The sequence below is a fragment of the Balaenoptera ricei genome, chromosome 1 (genome assembly GCF_028023285.1).
Source record: "Balaenoptera ricei isolate mBalRic1 chromosome 1, mBalRic1.hap2, whole genome shotgun sequence".
In the NCBI taxonomy this organism is placed as follows: domain Eukaryota; kingdom Metazoa; phylum Chordata; class Mammalia; order Artiodactyla; family Balaenopteridae; genus Balaenoptera; species Balaenoptera ricei.
The window spans coordinates 51110682-51137493 of NC_082639.1; the positions used below are offsets into that span (position 1 = coordinate 51110682).

Genomic DNA, 26812 nt, shown 5'->3' on the forward strand with positions numbered 1-26812 from the left:
AAGTTTGGATTAAATAAGGGTAAGAGAATTTGTCTCGTTTTGTTTTGTCTCAGTTGCATGTGCATTAGGCATTTAGACTCACCAAGGGGGAAGAGAGATAGCCTAGGGTGCTTCCCAAACTTGCTTGAACATGGAACACCTGTCTGGAGGGGCACCACTCGGTCTTAGTGTTCCAGGAAACACAGTCTGATAAATACAGACCTATAGGTATCAGAAAGTAAGTAAAGAATAAGAATGTTATTTTTTTTATTATTGAAGTATAGTTGATTTACATTACTGTGTTACTTTCAGGTGTACAGCAAAGTGATTCAGTCATATATATATATTTTCCATTATAGGTTATTATAAGATACTGAATATAGTTCCCTGTGCTATACAGTAAATCCTTGTTGCTTATCTATTTTATGTATAGTAGTTTGCATCTGTTAATCCTGTACTCCTTATTTATCCCTCCCCCCAACCCTTTCCCCTTTGGTAACCCTAAGTTTGTTTTCTATGCCTGTAAGTCTGTTTCTGTTTTGTACACAGATTAATTTGTATTATTTTTTAGAGTCCACATATAAATGATATTATATAATATTTGTCTTTCTCTGTCTGACTTACTTCACTTAGTGTGATAATCTCTAGCTTCATCCTTATTGCTGTAAATGGCAATATTTCATTCTTTTTTATGGCTGAGTAATATTCCATTGTGTGTGTGTGTGTGTTTGTGTGTGTGTGTGTGTGTGTGTATACCACATCTTCTTTATCGTTTATCTGCCATCTGTTGATGAGCACTTGGGTTGTTTCCATGTCTTGGCTATTGTAGATAGAGCTGCTATGAACATTGGGGTACATGTATCTTTTTGAATTAGAGTTTTCATCTTTTCGGGATATATGCCCAGGAGTGGGATTGCTAGATCATATGGTAACTCTATTTTTATTTTTTTAGGGAACCTCCATACTGTTTTCCATAGTGGCTGCACCAATTTACATCCCCATCAACAGTGTAGGAGGGTTCCCTTCTATCCACACACTCTCTAACATTTATTATTTGTAGACTTTCTGATGATGGCCATTCTGACCAGTGAGGTGATACTTCATTGTAGTTTTGATTAAGAAGCAGACTGGTTTTAATCATTAAGAGCATGGTAGAAGGACAAAGTGGAGAAGACCCAACTACTTCTTAAAATATCTGACTGAGAAGGAACACATATGACTTCCGTTCACATTCCACTGATGAGAACTAATCACAAGGCCATGCCTCAATGCAAAGGGTGCTGGGAAATGGAATCTCTGCTGGACAGCTACTTTTTTCATCTTCAACTCCCCATTACGGAAGAGGGAGTAAAAATTTTGGTAGACAGGTAGCTCTCTCTGCCACAGTGTCTGAAAGAAACACTCTATGACTGAGTTAGAGAGAGAAAACTGAAAAGAGTCTGAATGTGCAACTTTACACTGCAGAGTTCCAAGGGCTATTGCTGGAATTATGTCCCCTTTTCTCTGACTTTCAAAGGTGTATCAATAAGCTTAGCCAAGTTTGGCCATGATAACAAATAATCCCAAATTCTTAGTGGCTTAATTTTTGTTCATGCTCCAAGGTTGACTTTTGTTTATGTATATGTCTATAATACTGATTTCCACTCTGTTCCACATTGGCCTTTGCTCCTGGTCCCAGGCTGCTCTCAGAGAGCTTTCTGAATTGTGGTAGAAGAAAAAGAGAAGGTGGAAGAATCATACAATGTCTTTTAAAGCTACTGTTAGGAGTGACATGTTTCTTCTATCGATCTTTATTGACCAAAGTAAGTGATTGGGATCAACAGGGTGGGGTTGACAATTCTCTTGCTGGAAAGGGAGTCCCGAGTCACAGGCCAAACTTAACATCAATGAGGTGGGAAAGTATCACCCCCTAGGGAGAGGATACAAGTTTGTAACACTAGATATTTTGAAAAATAATATAATACACCCTACGGGGGACCCAGAATTCCCACCCATTGGAGTTAGGGCACTGGAAGTTCCTGTGGAATTGCCCACCAATTTCAGGGGAGAGTCACACCTTCAGTTGTTGGCAGTCACTCAGCATTAAAAAGAGGATTTAGATTTCCAGTCTTGTGAATGCCAGAGGTAATGTCTTCCTCACTTGGGCTACTCTCAGCATCCCTGGAGTCCTGTGTTCAATACTCTCTCCTCAACACATGTGATGAGGGAAGGACCCCAAATCCTGGCTTACGGAGTTAAGGGAAGAATGTATACAACCTGGTGTGTGTGTTTATGTGTTGAGGAGGAGAGGATGGTGAATTCTGAAAAATAGTCAGGTGGAAAAGAGATTAGATGTGGCTTGCATATGGTCCTCCCTTTCCGGGAAAGATAATCTCCTTTTACTCACCTGGAAGAATTCCACTCAGCATCCCAGGGTGAGCACAAGTGTCTTATCACAGGAAGCTCTCACTGATCTGCTTAAGTGGAGCATTTACACCCTCTGTTTGCTTCCTTATTCCCAGGAGAAATCTAACAAAGTGCTTGTCACATACATACAATTATTTATTTTCTTTCTATTATGGGTTGAATTGTATGGTTGCTTAAAGACAGGTTGGAGACCTAACCCCTAGTGCCTGAGAACGTGACTTTATTTGGAACTAGGGACTTTACAGAGGTAATCAATTTTAAGGTAATGACCTTAAAATAAGGTCATTATGGTGGGCTCTAATTTAATATGTTGTGTTCTTATAAAACGGGGAAATTTGGGCACAAAGACTGACATGCTTACAAGGAGAACACCACGTGAAGATAAAGGCAGAGATCTGGGTTATATTTACATCTATAAGCTGAGGGACACCAAAGATTGCCAGCAAACCACATGAAGCTAGGAAAGAAGCACAAAACAGATTCTCCCTCACAGTCCAAGGAACCAACCCTGCAGACACCTTGATTCTGGACTTCTAGTCTCCAGAACTGTGAGGCAGCACATTTCTGTTGTTTAAGCTACCCAGTTGGTAGTGCTTGGACACAGCAGTTCTAGCGAGCTGATATACTTGCTTACACATCTGTTCCCCCAATTTCCTCCCAGTCTTGAGACCCTCCCCAACCTGAGTCCATTCTGGAGGAAAGAAACAAAGCTTTCTTTCTTCTTCTTCCTCTTCCTCTCTTCCTCCCCTCCTCCCCTTTCCTCCCCCCTCCTCCTTTTCCCTCCCCTCCCCTCCCCCTTTCTCCTCCTCATCCCCTTCCTCTTCCCCCTCCTCCTCCTCCTCCTTTGGCTCCAAGGGAGGGTAGAAAAGGGATTAAAAGGATAACAAATTTTAGAAGAACAAATTGGAGCTGTGTGGAGAGGAAAAGATGAAAAGTAGTGAGATCCACATCTCTGAAGGTGTTCAAACACAGGGAGGCTGAAGGAAACTCTGCTAAGGACTGGTTCTATGAGAATGCTGAGAAATAGCTTTGCTGGTTGGAATCTCTCAGGGATTGGCCTATTGATCAATATTTTGGAATTCTGGTGATATGGAACCTCACGGAACTGTCAAAGATTGTGCGGGAGAGCAAGATGTGTGTTTTGAGCAAGGGCTTAGTATAAGGCGCCAATTGCTCTCCAGCAGATAAGTCTTTGCAGAGCTCAATCTGCCCGTGAATCTGTCTGGAATCCATTCCCAGCAGCACCATCTGCTTACGATTGTCCTACCATCTGACTGTTTACCCTCTGTCAACCCCCCTCCCGGGGGCACTCCCACCACCATCTAGAGGCCACCCATTGTTCAACCTGGATAAACTGAGTCTGAGGAGAGACCTGGCAGCCCAGAGAGGGAGGAGGAGGGAGACCATCCAACACACTGGTGTTCAGGGCCAAGATATGTCTGGGGAGAGCCCGCCACGCCTTCACACGGGACCTGGGGAGGGAGCATGTGGCTGAGCCAGAGCCATATTGTGCCCCAGGCAGACTGATGGCTCCACAAGTAATATTGATGCCTTTTGTTTGGAAACTCTTTGTGGAGGCTTCCCATGTCCCAACCAATCACGCTAAATGCTGGGCCTCCCCCAAGCCACTTTGCCTTTTGCATAGCCCCATGGCCAAATGTGCAGGCAGATGAGCGGCCCTGAATGCTAATGAGGGGACTGGCTGGCATTCCAGAGGCACCAGCTCTGGGAACCCCTACCTTTGTTGCTAAGGAGCCTTGGAAGCAGAGCTGAAAGGCTCTCACAAGGGGTGGGGGGCGAGGAGGGGGGAGCAGAAAGGCGAGTGTTTATTTTCAGAGCCACACAGTTCTCCAGCCAACTCCAAAGCTGCCCAGTTTCTGATCCCAATTAGAGTATCAAATCCCATTATTGTTTCTCTTAATGATCTCGGGAAATTCCTCTGAAGAGTTAGTGGACACTTAGCAAACTGTTTGGATGGCGCCATCTGTACAGTTGTGCTTCCGCTTGTGTGAAGTGATCATGTCCAGAGTCCTGAAAACACCTTTTATTCCTGTCTCCAGAAGGTGGTGATGAGCTGAGGGTACTGGAAGAGGGCAAAACGCTGCTGGCTTTTCCAAATGTTCATGTGGAGGTGCCATTCCACAAACGTGTTCCAGGTTCCCATTGGGTGGTGAATCTGGGCTCTGTGCTGGGGACAAAGACCAGGAAGACCTTGGTCCTGGCTTGGCGTGTCCACTAGACTTGCTGGGGAGTCAGACCACACACACTGACGGGAATTCTGTGGGTTATTTGCTCTAACTGTGACCTGCAGGGCACCGCTGGGCTGGAAGTTGTGCACTGGGTTCTGCTCTTGGCTTCGTCACTCACTAGCTGTTACTCCTTTGGCAAGTCCATTTACCACCCGAGCCTCAGTGTCTCATCTGTACAATGGGCAGAGGCATGCCCACCTCGTTGGGTTATGGTGAGGAGTAAGGACAAGAGAGAGAATGAAGAATAGAAATGTGGAGGACGTGGTCTCTGCACTCTAGGACCACATGATCAGTGAGCCAACCGTTGGCTTATAAGGTGTCTGTATCTGGAAAGGGCGCATAATGATTTGGCTCATTGAATGGCGTAAAAGGAAACACTGTATAAGAATAAAATAGAAAGCCAGTTCCCCCTTGTGGAGCACATCTGTGTGCCAGTGTCAGGAGATTTGTACACATTATCCCCTTCAATGTGAATGACTCTATGGGGAGGTAGTGGATTGCTCAGGGTCACACATCTGGGAAAGAGTCTGCCCAGGTGGTGAGATCCAGCCTCTGCTATGTCTTCAGTGCTCTTTCCATCTTTAGAGACTGAGGTTTTTGGAGAGTTGGGGCAGATGCAGTTGACACCAAGTCCCTCCATGGCATCCTGGAGGTTAACCAGTCCACTGCACACAGACACACATTTAGAAAGATTCTGCTAGAGAAAACTGGTCAAGATCACAGACTCAAGACTCCCTCTACCCAGTGTTTATTAGAAGTTCACAGTGACACAGTCACAGGGAGTATACGAAACAACTCTGATCTGAGAAAAAAAAAGAGAGAAGGGTAACAGATTTTCCATAAGCAAACCATGGAAAAGTCTTACCATAGTGGTCACTAAAAAGTATTCTGAAGCATAATGACCTCATAGCATGTTGCTGTTTGTGTCCAGTGGTTTGCTTCACAGCCCGGCCTCATTTAACCTCTGCTGTCACTTTGTCACCTAGATATCTAAGCTGTTCTCTATGACTTAAGTTGAATTTTTGTTTTTTTGAATGCTTACTCAGAGAAAATCTAATGAGTATTTACTTTTACAAGGGCAAGTCTTATGAATACACACCCTCACACATACATACCACACACATCCTGGGGTAAAGCAGTGGAGAATTCCAGACCGGAGATGATCTAAGAGCAACTGGCACTTGGTTCTAGAAAGCAGATATATCGCAAAATTTGTTTGTGCTGTAGCAGTAGAGTTATTGCTCGCTGCCATTTCACACAGACCATTGTTCAAACTTCCTGAGGCTCAGCAGCTAAGAGAAGGGACATAAGAAAGGCCCAGCTCTACTATGTGTCTGCATGACATGGCTTTCAGCGTTTATAAAACTCCCCCGAAAAGTACAATTACTCCCGTTTTACAGATGAAGGAACTGAAGCTCAGGGAGATTTAACATTCGCCAAGGCTGCCATCTACTAAGTGCCTGAACTGGATTTTGGCTGGTTTTTTAAATTAATTAATTAATCTATTTTATTTTATTTTATTTTAAACATCTTTATTGGAGTATAATTGCTTTACAATGGTGTGTTAGTTTCTGCTGTATAACAAAGTGAATCAGCTATACATATACATACATCCCCTCTTGCGTATCTCCTCCCTCTTGCGTCTCCCTTTCACCCTCCCTATCCCACCCCTCTAGGTGGACACAAAGCACGGAGCTGATCTCTCTGTGCTATGCAGCTGCTACCCACTAGCTATCTATTTTACATTTGGTAGTGTATATATGTCCATGCCACTCTCTCACTTCATCTCAGCTTGCCCTTCCCCCTCCTCGTGTCCTCAAGTCCATTCTCTATGTCTGCGTCTTTATTCCTATCCTGCTCCTAAGTCCTTCAGAACCTTTTTTTTTTAGATTCCATATATATGTGTTAGCATACGATATATGTTTTTCTCTTTCTGACTTACTTCACTCTGTATGACAGTCTCTAGGTCCATCCACCTCACTACAAATAACTCAATTTTGTTTCTTTTTATGGCTGAGTAATATTCTATTGTATATATGTGCCACATCTTCTTTATCCATTCATCTGTCAATGGACACTTAGGTTGCTTCCATGTCCTGGCTATTGTAAATAGAGCTGCAGTGTATCCCTCCAGCGAATTATCCATAGGCACAACCCAGCAGCTTTCTTCTGCTTCACTTCTCTGAGCCTCTGTTTCCTCATCTGTAAGGAGCTGTGAAAGCTGCCACATCGAGTTGTCAGAGTTGGATGAAACAGAATATATCAAGTTCCCGACACACAGTAGTTGCCCAATGCATATTAAATTGTCTGATCTAATATTCTAATTTCCCTCATTTGGTACTTTGGTAGCATGAGAAAGCCATGTTTTTCTGCTTACTTCTCTGCTCTAAAAGGCAGCTAGGAAGCCCAAGGGCTCTAGAGTGTTAGAGGGGCATTTTTCTGGGCAACTCAAGGATTATAAAAACTAGAGCAGGCCAGACTAGAAGGCCCTCAGAGATCATTTATGTTAGTGGATCCAAATTATTTTGTTCTTAAGGTTTAATTTATAAGATTTTAGGTGAGACCCCACTACATAAAATGTATTAAAGGGGATGCTCAGAGACCTTTCTGTTTGCTTTTTCCCTTGACCTAACTCCTTCATCCTGTCTTCCATGCACAGAGATTGGAAAATCAGGATCCAGGTCATTCAGCATTAATGATGGTACTGGGGATACTTCTGTCTCTGAAGTCCTGGGCTTCCTTCAATGAGCTCATACTGCCTGAGTGGTGTGATGTGAATGTAAGTGTGTATGTTGTGGCCAGGGTGGTGCAAATTGCAGGGGGATGGATGTTAAGACTAGAAGAACTGTGGGAACTGGTGGAAAGTTTTGCTTGGTTTTCCTGCCAGAGGAAGCAAAGAAGATGTTACCTATGTCCACAATCCTTTGTTCCAGGAGTCCCTCCTCAAAACTTGTATTCAGTACTCTGGGAGAATAACCTTGGAGACAGTGTAACATCATCTAGTTTTGTACTAGAGAAAATATTGGATTTGTTCAGAAAAATTCACTTGAAATTCTGCTTCTGCTGCTTAGTATTAAGATAATATATTGTTAATACTTTTATTTTTCTTACAATGTGGAAATCCTAGAATAGTGACTAGAGGAAAGGCTGACTTACTCATCCAAAAAAGATGTATTTAGGTCTATTATTTCACAGGCATTTTTGGGAGTTGACAACATGTAGCATGTTTTTTACTATATGGAATTGCAGGGTTTACAAAAAAACAGTTTGATCAGCAATACAGAAAAAAAAAATCATGGAATATTCATCATCAGCTTTATAAGAATAGAAGGGGATTTTAAGAAATTGGGTTTTTGCCACCTCAGAAGAGAAAACCTGGTTTCCTCAGATCACTTTGAGCTGCTTATGAGCGAGCATCATAGCCAGAAACCAAGTCCAAGTTCAAAGTGTCGACAATAGCCGCATCGGCCTCAACTCTGACAGCGCCTCCACCACTGCACTCGGGCTGAGGAAAAACATGTGTCCGGGTAAAAAGGGAGACAAAGGGAACATCTGTTCTCACAATATGGGCTTGTTATCATAGCTCCTTTAAGTACTGAAGCGCTGGCTCCAAGAGCATATTTTCTCCAGCATGGAATCTCCGCAAGGCTTGGTAAACTTTCCGAGGGCTCAGGGACAGGTTGTAAATGAGATTGTAGTTGTGAATGAGGCATCTGGCTCGTTCCTTCTCCAGAACTCCTGCCATTGGGTTGGGTGGGTGGGAGATTTTTAAAAGAGTATGGAAAAAACAAGAAAGAGGAAAATGCATTAGCTTGAATGACTTCTGAGCAAGATTAAATGCTAATATTTTGAAATTTTAAGCTTCTTAAAAACCAAGTGACACCCTAAAAAGATATTTACAATCCTGGCTATGCATCATAGATGTTGAGAGGAATCTGAGGGTGATTTTGGGGAGGAGATGGGGTCCAATATAATCCATAGGTAGACTCTAAAGCGATTTTAGCTTGTTCTTCGTAGCCATAAAACTTTAAAAGACCAAGTTTTGAAAATGGTGGGGTGCTGGCTAAAAACAATTCCTAATTGCTCTAATTTATGTTTATCTTACTGAAATATCCAAACATGTTCCTAGACATGCAGGATTTAAACAGCTCATTTTTATGCATTTCTGGAAATATATTTACTGTGACTCCCTCCAGCTTGCTGTGTGATCACAGATAAATCACCTAACTTCTTGTGGCTTAGAGTCTAGATATGTATAATAGAGATGGTGGTGCTTATCACAGGACATACTCTGGTACCCACGTGTTATATGTACCAATGCCAATGTGTTGTCCATGCTAAGCGTAAGTAGATTTTGATAGTTGCAGAGAGAAGTTTAAGTGTAGAACACAACAACAGCAAAGGTCAATGACTCATTCATAAGCCCTTAATTGTGAGCTTATATATGTCAGATACTGTGCTTGGGAATAGAGAGGATTTTGAGAAGTAGTCTGTTACCTTAGGAAGATCACCAACCTTGGGGTGATAAGAGATGCAGAAAATTAACTAGAGTGCAACAACAATAACAATAATGACTGATACTCATATATAACGTTTACCATGTTTCAGGCACCCCTCCAAACAATTTACCAATATTAACTCACTTAATACAACAACCCATTTTACAGGGAGAGAAACTGAGGCATAGAGATGGGCAGTCACTTGCCCAAGGTTGTTCTAGTCCACGCATTTAACCACCATACTGTATTATAGAATGAGGGGAAAGAGATTGTTTCAAGCAGGGCTCAGATTGTTTTCTAAATATTTTCCATGAATTGTGAAGATCTACGCTACAGGTGTCAAGCTTTTAAACATCTTTTATAGGGGTGAGATACATCCCTTGCATGTGGCTCTTCTAGTCTCCTGTACTTGTGCAGACTATAATAATGGTTGTGAAATTCTTTCTCAAAGAATCCAGAAGGAGTGGTCTCCTGGTCATTTTGCAGAAAGCTACGACCAGTCTATTAGATTTGGGCTATAGTGGATACCTGTCATCTCTGTTTAAGCTCTGTTTGGATTTAAACGTGCAAGGACAGTTGAGCATGATGCTCCCCTCTGAACTGCTCTCTGATGAGTGATTTTAAGAGCGGACTATAGACAGCTTGGGTCCTAATGTGATTTATTCCATTCAGTTCTATTCAGTTCAGTCCTGCCCTGTCCCTTCCCATCCCATCCCATCCCATCTCATCCCATCCCATCCCATCACATCCCATCCCATCCCATCCCATCCCATCCCATCCCATCCCATCTCATCCCATTCCATCCCATCCCATCCCATCCCATCTCATTCCATACCATCCTATCCCATCTCACCCCATCCCGTCCTATCCAATCCACTGTTTTTAAATTGTCTATTCTATTCAGGTTTATTTACTGTCTCTTTCTCCTATTAGAATGTTGGTCCTTTCCTCTGCAGAAATATCTTTCTTTGAGTTGGCCAATTGCATCTTTGCAATTTTCTGGATTGGGTGGAGGCTCTTGACCTGGTCTAGGTTGGATCCCTCAAGACATTTCCTCATACTCTACCTCTGGAAATATAAGTCATGGGCTTTGGAGTAAGTGTCTGACTGAGGAAGTTACTTTAATTTTCGAGCCTCAGTTTCCTTGACTCTAAAATAGGGATAATTAAATTGTTTGAAAATTAATAAAATAGTAAGTGCTTAGCACAGTGCCCAGAACTATTAAGCAGTCATTAATATAGGTATTTTTATAAGATAGTTATAATAGTTATATCATCATTACTTAAAATACATAAGAAAATATTTTAATTAGAAGAAATTATTTATATATATAATTTAGTTTATATTTTAATTAAAAATTAGAATTAATGTTAAAAAATGCATATAAGAATTACCACTGGTGTGGGGGGGGGGCTTTTCTTCTATCTTCTAAGTTTTACCATTGGTAGAGGATTCACGCATCAGACAAAAGTCCATTGACTGAAATTTATCTCTGTCTAATTTGCTGTCATTAGGGGATGCCCAAGACAGCTGCATAAAATAACCTTACAATCCATCTTAGTGCTGGGAAGCTTGTCCTTGTCCCACCAGAACTAGAATGAAAGAAATAAGAACCTCTTTACCATCCACTTCATGTTCAGTTTACAAAGAACTTTTAAATCTCATTGGATCCTTTCTCAAATCTGGGAGGTATGTTTTATTATTATCAGTCCTATTTTATAGACGAGGAAACAGGCTTGGCGCATATATGTGACTCAGCAATTGGTGAAGCCTGGACTTGAATCTGGTTAAAAACACACAAAGAAACAAACCAACAAAGCAACAAACAAAATCTCATGATCTTTCTGGTATGTGATGGGAGATTGGTGTAGCGGGAAGTCCAATAGAACTGGGTTAGACTTATGCCTCAACTTCCCACCTGCTGATATTTTATCACTTTGAGTTTGGCTTTCTCCTCTGTAAACAAGGACATTAATCCCTTCAGCATGTGGTTGATGTGAGGATTTAGTGATGCAGTGTATGTTAAGTCCAGACCCATGTCCTTGAGGGCTCTCATTGCACTATGCCTCCTTGAACTCTAAAATATTTTCTATCTAGCCTTCAGTTCACTGGGAAAATTCCTAATCTACCAGTCACTCAAATATTTATCCCAACCACCCATCTTTCTTTAGAAAGCATGACCAGTTATTCATAGTCATTCCTTATTCTTTCTCATCAAGGATATTTTCTTGACAACCCCCATTAAAGAATAAGCTCAGAGTAGGTTCCCAGAAACGCTAATTTGATGATGGATGTTCTGCCTTCACCCTGGATGAGGAATGCCCTGGCCTACATATTTCCTTGCACATAATAAAGAACACTGATTCATCATTGGGCAGAGTAGGGATGATCTGCTCAGTGTCTAGAGGAGGGCCATGGTGGTCTGCTAAATACTGTGGCTAATAAACCAACAAGATGACCTCAGTTAATCCTCTTTCCTCATTAAAGATAGTTATAGATGTTTCCAGATTTGGCTGACACATTCCTTGGCTATTGAGGAACTAATGAATTTCATAGAAACAGAGAAAACAGGCATAAATAGTGAAAAGGCCATGAGAAAGTCATTTCAAATCTGCCAGAATCTGCCCCAAAGTCAACAAAACTCCATTTTTCCCCAGAGCAGTTTAGAAGTATGAGAAAGGTCCCAGTCTTTGGGAGTCTCTTAGCAACTAAGTTTATGATCCATCATCCATCATCAAAACTCAGCATTTGTTTCTTTGGAAACGTCTTTTCTCTCTACCTGATTTTTGGTTTTGTTTTGTTTTTGTTTGTAACCCCATCAACACTCTCACAGTCTTGATATGTATACACAGACTCATGAAATAAAGGTTATTTCAGTAAACTTTTGATCTCCTTTTTTCCCAGTATCTTCCCTAAATGATCCATTTCAGCTTTCCCTGTGTTCTCCTCTGGTTGAACCTTTGGTAGACACTGGGTAGAGAATTAAGCCTCATTCCAGCCTTCAGGATTCACAATAGGGTCTCAACTTCACTATCCAATCCAACATGACCGTCAGTCTTGTCTTTCTCACTCTCTTCCCCATCATACTCATTCTCACCTTCTAACCTTTGCAGAAGATGGTTTCACACTCAGAATGCCCTACCCAGCTATTCAAAGTCTACCTCTCCTCTGGGTTCAGCTCAAGTTCTCTCTTCCAAGAAGCCCACTCTGAGTACTCACTGAGCTTTTTTTTAATCTCTTCTGTCTTTTCTTTGGACTCTTTAAGTCTACTTTGTGTCTTTAATTATAATACTTTATTCTGTCTTTAAAATTTTTCTTTTACTGGCTTTGAACTTTTGGCAGCCTCTGTGTCTTACCTAAAAGTTGCTTGAGGCCAGAGACTATGTCTCATCCTTTCTGGTTTTCCTCCTGGTCCAGCCTCTAGCACAGGGCTGGGCTCATAACAAATGTTTAATAAATGAGTTTCTAATTCATCTAGATGAAATTTTATCTAAAATTTTCCTTTCCCCCTCTCTTTGGTATAGTTATTAGAAGTCCTTGGGTATTGTACAGTATTCATACTTCATGTGGTCTAGAATTAACTTGCATTGGAAATTCAAAGCAAAATGAAACAAAAACATACAGAGAATGAAAAGGCATTAGTGCTGTTATATGATTACTTCTAGAAAGTACTAATGTATACACTAACTTTTTTTATTGAGATGTAATTGATATATCACATTGTGTAAGTTTAAGGTATACAATGTGATGATTTGATAAACATATATATTATGAAATGTTTACTGTAATAAGGTTAGTTAACAAATCCTTTACTTCCCATAATTACCATTTTGTTGTTGTTGTTATGGTGATTACATTAAAGCTCTACTCATAATAACTTTCAAGTACACAATACAATATTGTTAACGAGAGTCACCACGCTGTACGTTAAATCCTTGGAATTTATCTTATAAGTGAAAGTTTCTACCCTTTGACCAACATTTCTACATATTTCCTGGCAACCACCATTTCTATGTGTTCCATATTTTTAGACTCCACATATAATGCTAAGTCTTCATGAACGACAGTATGTAGTTAAGTACAACAATTTCAGTGCATGTGTTTTTGTATGTGTTGCCTGTTTTCCATTTCACAGGTCTCTGACCTAGTTCTGAATTTCATTACCTCACTTAGGCATTGCAATAGCATCCTTTATCCTTTTTATGCTTTAAATTTCTCCTTCATTCTGCACATAGCCATCAAGGACCTTTCTGAAATACAACCTCACCATACCACTCTCCTGCTTAGAAACACAATGTGCTCACTATCTTTGAATTAAATCCAAGTTGCTTGGTCCATCATCTAAGACCTTCCTAGATCTGATCCCATCCTATATTTTTACCTTTTTCATTTAATATTCTTCTTAATAGCCCTTGTATTCTATTCAAACCAAACTCCTTGTATTGAGCTTCATACATAATGCTTTGCTTGGCTAACTTGCATGTTTACCAGGAAGGTCCCTCTATTTCATTCCTTTGTATACAAACTGCACTTTCCCTTAATGATCAATTTCACACTAACATAACCTTATCACCTCACTAGGAAGGAATTCTCCTTTCTCTGAATGCCCACATAGCACCCTCTAATGGCATTTATCACCTTCTATTTTGGGTTTAGTTATTTATGTACATTCATTTATTTGTTTCCTAAAAAAAAGGTTGAACAGAATTGTGCAAGGTACTCAGGATAAAAAAGTATCTTAGTACTTAGATAGTACTAAGTCCCAAATAGAAAAATACAATATATCAAATATGATAATGGGTGTTAAAGAACTCTAAGAGGCCAGATAAAGGTTGGCCTAAATCTGTCTGGGGAAATCATGGGAGTCTCAGAGGAGTAGAGCTTGAGTTCCAACATAAAAGGTGTTTAGGCATTAATTAGCCAGGTGGACAGTGTGGGAAGTTGGCAGGAAGAGAGGAGAGGCAGACAGCTCAGGTAGAGGGCATAGGGTTAGAAAAGGCACAGCCATGGGCTTCTCTGGTGGCGCAGTGGTTAAGAATCCACCTGCCAATGCAGGGGACACGGGTTCGAGCCCTGGTCTGGGAAGATCCCACATGCCGTGGAGCAGCTAAGCCTGTGCGCTACAACTAATGAGCCTGTGCTCTAGAGCCCGCGAGCCACAACTACTGAGCCTGTGTGCCACAACTACTGAAGCCCACGCACCTAGAGCCCGTGCTCCACAACAAGAGAAGCCACCATAATGAGAAGCCTGCGCACCGCAATGAAGAGTATCCCCCGCTCGCCACAACTAGAGAAAACCCATGGCAGCAACGAAGACACAATGCAGCCAAAAATAAATAAATAAATAAATAAATTTATTTTTTAAAAAAAGAAAAGGCACAGCCACAGGAGAAAGCAAGGCACATTTGAGGAAGGCAAGTTGTTCATTATGATGGGGTAGGATATGCTGAGAGAATTACAATAGAAGCAGAAGATACTGGTCAGGTGGATAGGGACCAGCTTTTGCCTTGCTAAACAGTTTAGAGTTCAGCCTGTTAGCAGGCATGATGATGATTTCAATCAGGGGAATTACAAGGTTGGATTGTAGGTTAGACTCAGAGAAACTGTAAGCAACCTGCTGGGGGATTCATGTCTGATTCATCTTTGTGTTTCCTGATTGTGCTCAGCATAGGGCCAGGCACATGGTTTATGTACAAATTGTATTTGTTAAGAAGTGAAAGAAAGGGAGGTGTCCACTCTTAGACTGCAACACAAATGGAAAGGTGTATGACTGCTTCCATGTCCTGGTTATTGTAAATAGTGCTGCAATGAACATCGAGGTGTATGCATCCTTTCAAACTATGGTTTTCTTTGGATATATGTCCAGTAGTGGGATTGCTGGGTCATATGGTAGTTCTATTTTTAGTTTTTTAAGGAACATCCATACAGTTTTCCATAGCGGCTGTACCAATTTACATTCCCACCAACAGTGTAAGAGGATTCCCTTTTCTCCACACCCTCTCCAGCATTTATTGTTTGTAGATTTTTTGATGATGGCCATTCTGACTGATGTGAGGTGGAACCTCATTGTAGTTTTGATTTGCATTTCTCTAATAATTAGTGATGTTGAGCACATTTTCATGTGTTTTTTGGCCATCTGTATGCCTTCTTTGGAGAAATGTCTATTTAGATCTTCTGCCCATTTTTGATTGAGTTTTTCTTTTTTTGATATTAAGCTGCATGAGCTGTTTGTATATTTTGGAGATTAATCCCTAGTCGATTGCTTTGTTTGCAAATATTTTCTCCCATTCTGAGGGTCATCCTGAATGGACAAAGAAGATGTGGTACATATATACAATGGAATATTACTCAACCATAAAAAGGGATGAAATAATGCCATTTGCAGTGACATAGATGGACCTAGAGATTGTCATGCAGAGTGAAGTAAGTCAGAAAGAGAAAGACAAATATCATATAATATTGCTTATATATGGAATCTAGAAAAATGGCACAGATGAACTTATTTGCAAGGCAGAAATAGACTAACAGATATAGAAAACAAACTTATGGTTACTAAGGGGGGAAGAGGAGGTGGGATGAATTGGGAGATTGGGATTGACATATATACACTACTATATATAAAATAGATAACTAATGAGAACCTACTGTATAGCACAGGGAATTCTACTTGGTGCTCTGTGGTGACCTAAATGGGAAGGGAATGTAAAAAAGAGTATATGTATGTATATATATATATATATATATATATATATATATATATATATATGGCTAATTCACTTTGCTGTACAGCAGAAACTAATACAACATTGTAAAGCAACTATACTCCAATAAAAATTAATTAAAAAAAATTTGTGGATCCCAGTGCAAAATGAAAAAAAATAAGACATATGAGCTGTAAGGTGCACACTTCACCTGTATTACTCAGATCACGCAGGTAGAGGGCATTTTCTAGCCTCCTGAACCTGTCAATCCATGTCTCACATTCTTCAGACGTGTTTTTCATCACTGGACTGACAAAAGGCTGTGAGACTGGCCTGATCTTCAAAGCGCTCAGGAGATCTTTAGGGGCTGAAGTCTCAGCAGGAGGGTTTTCTGGCTGCAAATCCTTTTCTGGAGTTTTCTACCAAAACAACACAAACATTTCACTGGCAACATATTCATAACCCAGAGCTCCCCCAGTATCTTGGCCAACATGAGGCTACACAACTAGCAAGATTTATTGTAGGTCTGGCTTTGTAAAGCTGGAGGATGAGTTTCAAGTCCTCTGTACCACAGGACCATATCTGCCAAGTCTTGCTGGATATAGACTACTATGTTGAATATTTTCTTTTTTCTTTAAGAGAAGGATAAAATTGTGACTTTTATTCAGTTTGCATTTCTGATTTACACAAACAGAGGTTTTTGTAACTGACTGAGATTTTCATGATGTTCTACTCTGTTTTATACTAGTGGGCTCCATAAGCAATGCTTATAATTTCTTGGTGGGAAAACCTCTGGATCATGAGTGTGAGATTCTTGACAAAAAGTGATTGAAACAATAGTGGTGTTATCTTTGGCTTGTGGGCTCACTGTAATGAAGCATAAGGCACCTCTAGTTCTGTCTGTCCTATTCATTTAACAAAGGAAGCTGAAGTCCAGAGTAGGGAAGTGACTTACTAAGATCATATAGTAAATGGTAGACACAAAACTAGATCGAGGGTATAAAGGTTATATCTAGCTCATCTTTGTATCCTAACCCCATGTCCAGTACAAAATAGAGATCTTTTTAGAATAAAGAGACAAATGAGTGTCAGTAGAGCCATGTAAGACATTCTGTCACCTGTCATGTAGAGAGAGTGAGCATCTATTGTTTGATCTGCCAACCCCAGTTTTCCAGGAATTGCCCCTCCTTTCAATCCATATGGCTGTAGAGAGAACCGTCATGTGTCTAAGCACATAGTGCAGGACTGGGCATCTAATGCAAAATGTTCAATAAACACATTGTCCAGTGATTTTGGAACCATTTGTGAGAGTTAAAGCCAGAGATAGGAAAACAGAGATCATTCTGGATGAGAGGTAAAAAGAGAGAGACAGAGAGGATATGAAACTGACAGCAGAGAAGAGAGAAGATATAGAAGTCATGATGATGGTCAAGGTTCAAGTCTTTGATTTTATTGTTATGTTTCTATCCTTGGGGAGATATATGTATATATATATACGTATATATATATGTGTGTGTATATATATACACACACACACATATATATATAGTATGCTCCTTCCTTATCCTTCTAATAAATTAAGTTGGTAGAGTTGGTTATGTTAATTGTAATTCAAATATTCTTAACTAATTTGTCATAGAATTAGGCTTTCCAATTTGTATACCATCTGTACTTCTCCCAAATTTCAAATACATGAATTTCTCCAATTTTGTACCTTGTCTCAAACCTCTCACATATAAGTTGTGGAGATCCCATTGCTCTAAAGAATAGTAATTTCAATAAGAGGCCAAGTTAACAAACATGGATTCAGCTGCTACTGGGGAATGTGAAGAATTGTCTTGTTTAAAATAATATAATGCTATACAAAACTGTACCCGTATGGATGACTAGTGACCAGTACATATTGAGAGATTAATATATAAGAATTCTACTTTGATAAAGTCTATTTTGGGAGAAGCTGAAAGTTTTTATAAAGTAAATAGAATAGTGATTCTTATACTTTTTAGAGCTTTGGACCACTTTAGAAATACAATGAAAACTTTAGATAATCTACCCAGATAAATGCACATTTGCATACAGTTTGGTGGATGATTTTAGAAAGTTCGAAGAGGTCCTTAAGAGCTGAGAAACTGACTTTAAATAATTATATATTTCTTCAGATAGTTCAACACTCTCTTTGACCACTAAAGACAGGGAATGCGGGAATTTGTATGGGCCTGAATTAAGCTAAACCTAGGAAGTAAGTATGTAAGTAGATAACTAACTAACTAACACACCCTATACTGTTTTGGTCCCACTGTGTCAGGATGAAGTCCAGATTCTTTGCTTGGCCCATAAGACCATTCAGGTTCTTGTTCTTGCTTCTCTTCTTTCAATGTATACATCTTTTTCTCCAGCCACATAAAACCAGAAAAAAAAAAAATACAGCTGTTTGATGCCCTTATGTCTTACATATGCTGTTTCCTCTGTTGTAAAAGTCCTTCTTGCTACCTATGCCTTGATGCGTTAGGCTCCTACTCATCCTCCAAGGCCCAACTCATATTTCACTTCTTGGGGGAAGCCTTCCCTGACAGCCCCAGCCTAGGTGAGGGGCAATTCTTCGTAGCCCCTTTATCCATCATAGCACTTATTATGGGATAGTGTAATTGTCTGTTAGAGTATCTCTCCCATCCCCTAAAGATCCTGAGCCTGGGCCTGTGAGATAATCATTTATGTATCTTCAAGTTCTGGTTAGTGACTGTCACATAGTTGGCTCTCAAGATATGTTTACGGAATGAATAAGTGAATGAATAAATGAGTGATTTTCCTGGAACAATAGGAAAGTTGCTTTACCAAACTTCTGCTTCAAGTCCCCTTTCTAAAAAGTGGGACAACGAATGCTGCTTATACAGGAATATGAGAAAACTCGGTTATTGCAGAGAGGCAGTAAAATCCTCAAACAAGAGGCAAAATAAAAGAGCAAAGTATATATTTTTTATAATCTTATTCACAGCAGACTTAACACTCAAGGAGAAAAGCATTTGCTGTTGTTTCTTGCATGGCAAGAGGCTTGCCAAAATGGATACTATTTTCTAAAATATTTCAAAGTGTGAAGTGCATGAAGAGGCCTCCCGTCATCTGAAGATGAATTATGTTCTAATCCGGGCATTTAAAAACAACAACAACAGAGAAACTCAGGCTGTTTTTCAATTCTGTCTGCATCTTCTCCTGGTTAAGTGCTGGGAATATTAAAATGAATTTTAACTGCTTGCCAGATTTTCTTTTTTTTAAATCAAAGAGCCCATTACATTTTAAAATGTGATGTCTGGGGAAAAGGTCACCCTAAATTTCTGGAAGCTGGACTTAAGATGTTAAAATAGGTCTCGCAACCATCCTTTTGGCAGTTGGTGGACTGGTCACAGGCTCTGGAAGGACACCTGTCCACATGCTACAAGTTCAACTTTCAGGGGCCAATGGCAAGCCCATCACTGAGTGGTGATAAGTGGTTTCTGAATGCATACCAGCTAGGAGAGAAACCAACCACACTCTAGGAGTTTGTCTGTATTCCTTCTCTGCTGGAGTAGAGTCTTGAAGTCAAAGATAGTCTGCTATCAAGGCACTGGGTGGAAATCAAAAATTCAGAAGGGAGGGCCTCACCCAGCATCAGTGAATAGAAGGTGAAGGATTGGTGAAGCCCTTCCCCGAGGTCTGTATACCCAGCTGCATACCATATGTTCAGTTTTTCCTTGAGATATCTCATTAACTTCAGGATGCACTGGAGTAGCAGAGGTTTCCTTTCCTTTCTTTCCTGGATGAGAAAGAAAAAATGGTTTTAGTTTGGTCTCTTCATTTTAACACATACACATATACACCCAGGCAAAGAAAATGTTTAGGCTCTGCTGTGCGATTGGCATTGTAAATGGTGATGGGGTTACACGGGTGGATAAGAAAGATCTAGTTCCTGCCCTGATGAAGCTCACAAAGGGGAGGTAAATGCTAAATAATCACTCAAGATTATTATTTAATTACAAACTACCATAAACACAACACAGGAATATGTGAAAATAAATTTCTTTTGGGCTAGGGGTAGGAGTGGTAAAGGATCAGAGAAGGCTTCTTGGAGGAAGTGACACTTAAAGTGGGGACCTGAAGGATGAATAGGAGTTTCCAGGCAAAGGTGATGGTGGGCGTGTGCATAGAGCAGAGAGCTCCAGATAAGCAGAGACATCAGCCTGTAGAACTGTCCTGAATCAGGAGGGCTTTTACAGTTTGGGAAGTGGCAAGGGACCTCTTCCTGTGGTCCTGCCTCTTAGAGAAGCAGGCACTTCTGCCTCCCTTTCCACCCAAGTTTGCACTTGAAGGATCAGGTAAAACCTTTGTCTTCTCCCTTCCTTGTTCCTTTCAATGGTCAGAAGTCCTATATGGGAAGAGGTTTGAATGGCATCCCTAACCCAGGAGATTTTACTGTCCAGGTGCTAGCTGCTCAGGCTGCTGCCTTCATGAATAGAAGAAATTTCCTTAGGATGCAGGAAAGAGACATAAAGACCTTCAGTTTAAATCCTCTAAGGCTTATTGTGGGCATCATTAATTCATCACTCAGCACCTGCCATCAGACTTGGCAACATTCATTTACTGTATAAATCAGTATGACGACTACACAGCATAGACTTCTGGGAGCTTCAGCTTCAATATTTAATGTGTAATTCAAATATGCCATTAACAAATATATATTGTTTCTGAGTTGGGTGTTGCTATTTTAAATAAAATGGTTCAATCAATGAATTTTAAACGAAAGGTAGAGGGTGACAGTATAACACAGTGGTGGAGAATAGAGTCTCTGAAGTCAGATGCCTTGGGTTTGAGTCCTGGCTCCTTTCTCTCTTAGCTGCATGACCTAGGGCAAGGGACTTGTCCTCTTTGTGTCTCAGTTTCCATTTCTGTAAAATGGGGATAATGCCATCTATAGGTTATTGTGAGGATTAAATGAACTAGAAAATGTAAAGCAAATACTTGGAGCATGGCAAGTACTCAATAAATGTTAACTAATAGTGTTATCTATGTAAGGATGTTTATATAAATAAATTCACATATTGGATTAAAAAGCCTTTTCTTAGACTTTTAACATTGCACCTACAACTCATTATGAATCTTCTCCCGCAGTTTCTTGATGGAGGAGGCAATGTGATTTCATAATCTTCTCTGAAGTCCCAGCACCCAGCATTAGAATAAATACTCATTGCATGTTGGTTGACTAAATGGATGATCATGTGCCCTAATCTGAGGTTTGGAAAACAAAGTCACTGAATATTTAGTTCTGTGTCTCCCATTCCTTTTCAGGCCCTATGGGAGGAAGGATTTCTCTCTTTATCCTTCCATACCTAACCCAGATGCTATAGATGAACTTTGGTGTCAGATCTGAATGTTATAATCTGGCTGCTTCCCTTTACCAGCTGCAAGCTTTCAGATCCTAATTTTGTCAGTTGTGAAAAGGGAATGATAATAGCTTTCTGCAATAATATTGTGGAGATTTAAAAAAATTACCTAATAAAATGCCTAACACAGGGAAGATGCCCAATACAAGGTAGTATTATTTGTTATTGTGTTATTTTATGTGATCTTAAGCAATCTAGTTTCTCCAGAAAAGAGGACTTTACATTAATTATGATGTGCCAGGCATTTTTGTGGGCACTGTTCACATGCATTATCCCTTTTAGTATAAGATCTAGAACCTAGAGTTTGTCCTGGTCCAGTTTCTCTACTGTCTGCACTTCTAAAAGTTCTGTTAGAAGAAGATGCATGCTCGTCTCCCTGGTCTCTTTTAAACTTCCCTTTCTCCCTCCTAATGCCTATAAGCATATTTTAAAAGGTAATGGTTTGCACATGTGAAAATTGAGAAACCTGAGGCAGAGCTGATTTTTTTTCTTTCTAACACAGCAGGAAGGATAAATAATAACCATCTGTCTAGACTGCCAGTTGAAGACTTGTGCTGGAGGAAATAGGCCAAGCTGGATTCTAGAGATTTCCAGGTATTGGAAGGACCAGGTTTTACAGGGCTTCCAGTGGATTCTGAGAGTTACACAGCCAGCCCTACCATCTCTGCCCCACCCCAACTAATGACTTGAAATCAGTGGTCTTCAGCACTGGCTGCTAAAATGCTCCCACCTGGGGAGCTTTAAAAATTACCAATGCCTAGGTGTCACACCAGACCAATTATATCAGAATCTCTAGGGGTGAGAACCCTTTGGGACTTCTAAAAAATTCCCAGGTTATATTAAGTAAAGCCATAATAGATAACAACTGACTTAAAAAAATGAAATAATGCCATTTGCAGCAACATGGATGGACCCAGAGATGATCATACTAAGCGAAGTAAGTCAGGTAGAGAAAGACAAATATAATATGATATCACTTATATGTGGAATCTAAAAAAATGATACAAATGAACTTATTTATAAAACAGAAATAGACTCACAGACATAGAAAACAAACTTATGGCTACCAAAGGGGAAAGGGGCAAGGGGAAAGGGAGGAATAAATTGGTAATTCGGGATTAACAGATATACACTACTATATATAAAATAGATAAACAAGGACCTACTGTATAGCACAGGGAACTATATTCAATATCTTGTAATAACCTATAGTGTAAAGGAATTTGAAAAACATTATATATATATATGAATAACTGAATTACTTTGCTGTATACCTGAAACATTGTAAATCAACTATACTTTCTAAGAAAGAAAGAAAGAAGGAAAGAAAGAAGGAAGGAAGAAAGAAAGAAAGAAAGAAAGAAGAAAGAAAGAAAGAAAGGAAGGAAGGGAGGAAGAAAGAAAAAGAAAGAAAGAAGGAAGGAAGAAAGAAAGAAAGAAAGAGAAAGGAAGGAAGAAAGAAAGAAAAGAAAGAAAGAAAGAAAAAAAGAAAGAAAGAAAGAAAGAAAGAAAGAAAGAATATGGCCTCATTGGACCTACTGGATGAAGCTTTTGTGAGAAGAAAACATATATATGTTGAATATCTATAAATGTCAGACATTTCCTACATGTTTTCTTACTTAATCTGAAGAATAACCCTGTGAGGTAGAAATATCTCCATTTGACAGGTGAGGAGACTGAGCAATGAAAGTTTCAGTTATCTGCTTGAGATGACAGAGGTAGGGTTAGGTTGGGATTCTAACCCAGTCACTCACTCAACAAACATTTGTTAAATGCTTATTATGATACAACAATGAACAAGGCAGAATCTTCTCATGGAGTGTACATTCCAGTGGTGAGGGCAAATAAGTAGGTACGAAAAATAACGTCAAGTAGTGATAAGTGCTAGAAACACAACTAAAGCCAATGATGGGGGTAGCAAGTAATTGCAGTTGCTATTTTAGATAGAGAATTCACCAAAGGCCTCTATGAAGTGACATTTAAATAGAGTGGAGAAACAAGGGAGAAAGCCATGCAAATGTCTGGGGAAAGATCATTCCAGGAAGAAGCTATCACAAGGGCAAAGGCCTCAAGGGAGGGAGTATTTGGTGCATTCAAGCAATAGCTGAGAGAAGAGACTAGCTGACACGGGATGAAAAGAGAAGAGAAGTGGGTTAGATATTTGCAGAACTAAAGGGCCTTATGGGCCATGCATGTGACCCTTCATTATGCCCTTCTAGTGATATCTTGCTTTGTAGGGGCCACCCCTCCCTCATCCCAGTGCTGTGGTTTGGTGGGAATGATCCTTAGTTCCAACTCCAATCTTGGTTTCTGATTCGTTGAAGACTATTTTGGTATCTGAATCACAGTCTTGGTTCAAAGATGGACATGAAACTCAGTCTGAGTCTCTGAGATGAGAGGAGATATCTGTTACAGTTTCTTAGCTAGTAAAGTTCTCTCCTTCTTGGCAGGACCTCCCAAAAGAGAGTGCTGTGAATATATGAAGAACATAGCTGCCAGAGCTATTTTGCTATTACAGGAGTGCCCAGAGCAGTTGGGACACCAACATTTAGAGGCTGAAGATGATGCCAACAGCAGGTAAAGCAAGCAGGGAGCCAGAAAGAGAGCAGATCCTTGATCTGACACTTGAATGGCTAGATCAAACCATGTCTATAGCTCTTGCTGCTGCAAGACTTTTGAGTTACATAAACCAAATCTCTTTATTGTCTAAACAAACTGAGTTGGCTTTTCTGTCCCTTCAGTATAAGTAGTTCTAACTAGGAATTACTATGGATTTTTTTTTTCCTTAATAAAAGGGAGGTTAAGCTCTTAGCCATTTTTCTATGCTATCTTGAGTGATGGGCCATCAGAAAATGTTTGAGGGGATCAATGAACCTCTGAGGCTACCAGCATTCCCTCCTAATTTTCCCCCATCAGTAGTCATGCTATAGCCCTGCTTCATGCTTTCTGCTCTCCTTCTTTCTTCCCCTCACTTCACAGGCTCCACTGTGAAGAGATTCAAAGTTGGGGTCATATTTCATTTTTGTAAAATACTACTTTAGATCTTAGAACATACCATGTTTGGAGGAGTCTAAGCTCTTTTGTGTTTGTCTTCATGGGAGTTTGTATCATTTCTTGGATCTGTGGCTTGAGATATTTTTATCACTTTTGGAAATTTTTCAGTCATAATTTCTTCAGATATTGCTTCATCTATATTCTCTTCCTCCTCTCCTTCTGTGACTTAATTACACATATGTTGGATAGTGTCACCATTTCCTATATGTCTCTTATACATTCTTTTTTGTATACCCCATCATCTTTTCTCATTCATGCTTCAATCTGGATATTTCCTATTGAATGATATTCCAGTTCACTAATTCTCTCTTCAGCTATCTTCTATTAAACCCATCTGTTGAGTTTTTAAATTTAGTTTTTGTATTTTTTAGTTCTAGATATTCCATTTGATTCCTTTTATAGATTCAAATTAATGGCTGAAAACTCTCCATCTTATTCATTTTCTTAAACATATTAATTACAGTTATTTGAAAATTCATGTCCTGTTTTGTATCATTCATGACCATTTCTAACTGAACATTTTGTATGGATAACTTTAGAGATTTTATGAGATGTTAACGTCTTCCACAGAGGGGTTTTTCCTTCTTTCTGTTGGTTGTTCAATTTGAATTTCAAACAATAGCTTTCAAAGAAATATTGTTTTGCATTTTAAAAAATTTTTATTGGAGTATAGTTGATTTACAATGTTGTGTTAGTTTCAGGTGTACAGCAAAGTGAATCAGTTATACATATAGATATATTCACTCTTTTTTTTTAGATTCTTTTCCCGTATAGGCCATTGCAGAGTATTGAGTAGACTTCCCTATGCTATACAGCAGGTTCTTATTAGTTATCTATTTTACATATAGTAGTATCTATATGTCAATCCCAATCTCCCAATTTATCCTTCACCCCACTTATCCCCTGATGACCATAAGTTTGTTTTCTTTCTTTCTTTTTTTTGGCTGCCTTGGGTCTTCGTTGCTGCACATGGGCTTTCTCTAGTTGAGGTGAGCAGGGGCTACTCTTCATTGTGGTGTGTGAGTTTCTCATTGCGATGGCTTCTCTTGTTGTGGAGCACAGGGCTCTAGGTGCACAGACTTCAGTATTTGTGGTACATGGGCTCAGTAGTTGTGGCGTGTGGGCCCTAGGGCATGCAGGCTTCTGTAGTTGTGATGCACAGGCTCAGTAGTTGTGGCTCACACGCTCTAGAGCACAGGCTCAGTAATTGAGGCACATAGGCTTAGTTGCTCTGCGGCATGTGGGATCTTCCCGGACCAGGGATTGAACCCATGTCCCCTCCATTGGCAGGCGGATTTTTAACAGCTACACCACCAGGTAAGTCCCCATAAGTTTGTTTTCCACATTTATGACTCTACTTCTCTTTTGTAAATAAATTCATTTGTACCCCTTTTTTAGATCCCACATATAAGCAGTATCATATGATATTTGTCCTTCTGTGTCTGACTTACTTCACTCAGTGTGACAATCTCTAGGTCCATCCATGTTGTTGCAAATGGCATTAGTTTGCATTTTTTATGGCTGAGTAATATTCCATTGTGTATATGTACCACATCTTCTTTATCCATTCTTCTGTTTTTTTTAAAATTAATTAATTTATTTTATTTATTTATTTATGGCCATGTTGGGTCTTCGTTTCTGTGCGAGGGCTTTCTCCAGTTGTGGCAAGTGGGGGCCACTCTTCATCGCGGTGCATGGGCCCCTCACTATCGCGGCCTCTCCTGCTGTGGAGCACAGGCTCCAGATGCGCAGGCTCAGTAATTGCGGCTCACGTGCCCAGCCACTCCGCGGCATGCGGGATCCTCCCAGACAAGGGCTCAAACCCGTGTCCCCTGCATTGGCAGGCGGACTCTCAACCACTGTGCCACCAGGGAAGCCCCATTCCTCTGTTGATAGATATTTAGGTTGCCTCCATATCCTGGCTATTGTAAATAGTGTTGCAATGAACATTGGGGTGCATGTATCTTTTTTAAATTAATTAATTAATTAATTATTTTTTGGCGGCTTTGGGTCTTCATTGCTGCATGCAGGCTTGCTCTAGTTGCAGTGAGAGGGGGCTACTCTTTGTTGCGGTGTGTGGGTTTCTCATTGTGGTGGCTTCTCTTGTCATGGAGCATGGGCTCTAGGTGTGCGGGCTTCAGTAGTTGTGGCATGCAGGCTCAGTAGTTGTAGCTCATGGGCTGTAGAGCGCAGGCTCAGTAGTTGTGGTGCATATGCCTAGTTGCTCCGTGGCATGTGGGATCTTCCCAGACCAGGGCTTGAACCCGTGTCCACTGCACTGGCAGGCAGATTCTTAACCACCTTGCCACCAGGGAACTCCCACATGTATCCTTTTGAATTATGGTTTTCTGGGGGTATATCCAGTAGTGGGATAGCTGGGTCATATGTTAATTCTCTTTTTAGTTTTTTAAGGAACCTCTGTACTGTTCTCCATAGTGCTGTATCCATTTACATTCCCATCAACACTGTAAGAGCGTTCCCTTTTCTCCACACCCTCTCCAGCATTTATTTTT

At 40.2% G+C, this 26812-nt stretch overlaps 1 protein-coding gene across 1 annotated transcript in view; it reads right to left on the minus strand.

The window, feature by feature from the left end:
- Positions 1-8211: 8211 nt before the first annotated feature.
- Positions 8212-26812, minus strand: part of C1H1orf87 (chromosome 1 C1orf87 homolog) — a 109075-nt gene continuing 90474 nt past the window's right edge. Inside the window, 3 exon segments of the mRNA XM_059913533.1 lie at positions 8212-8372; positions 16046-16253; positions 19542-19621. Coding sequence (XP_059769516.1) covers positions 8212-8372; positions 16046-16253; positions 19542-19621 — 449 coding nt within the window.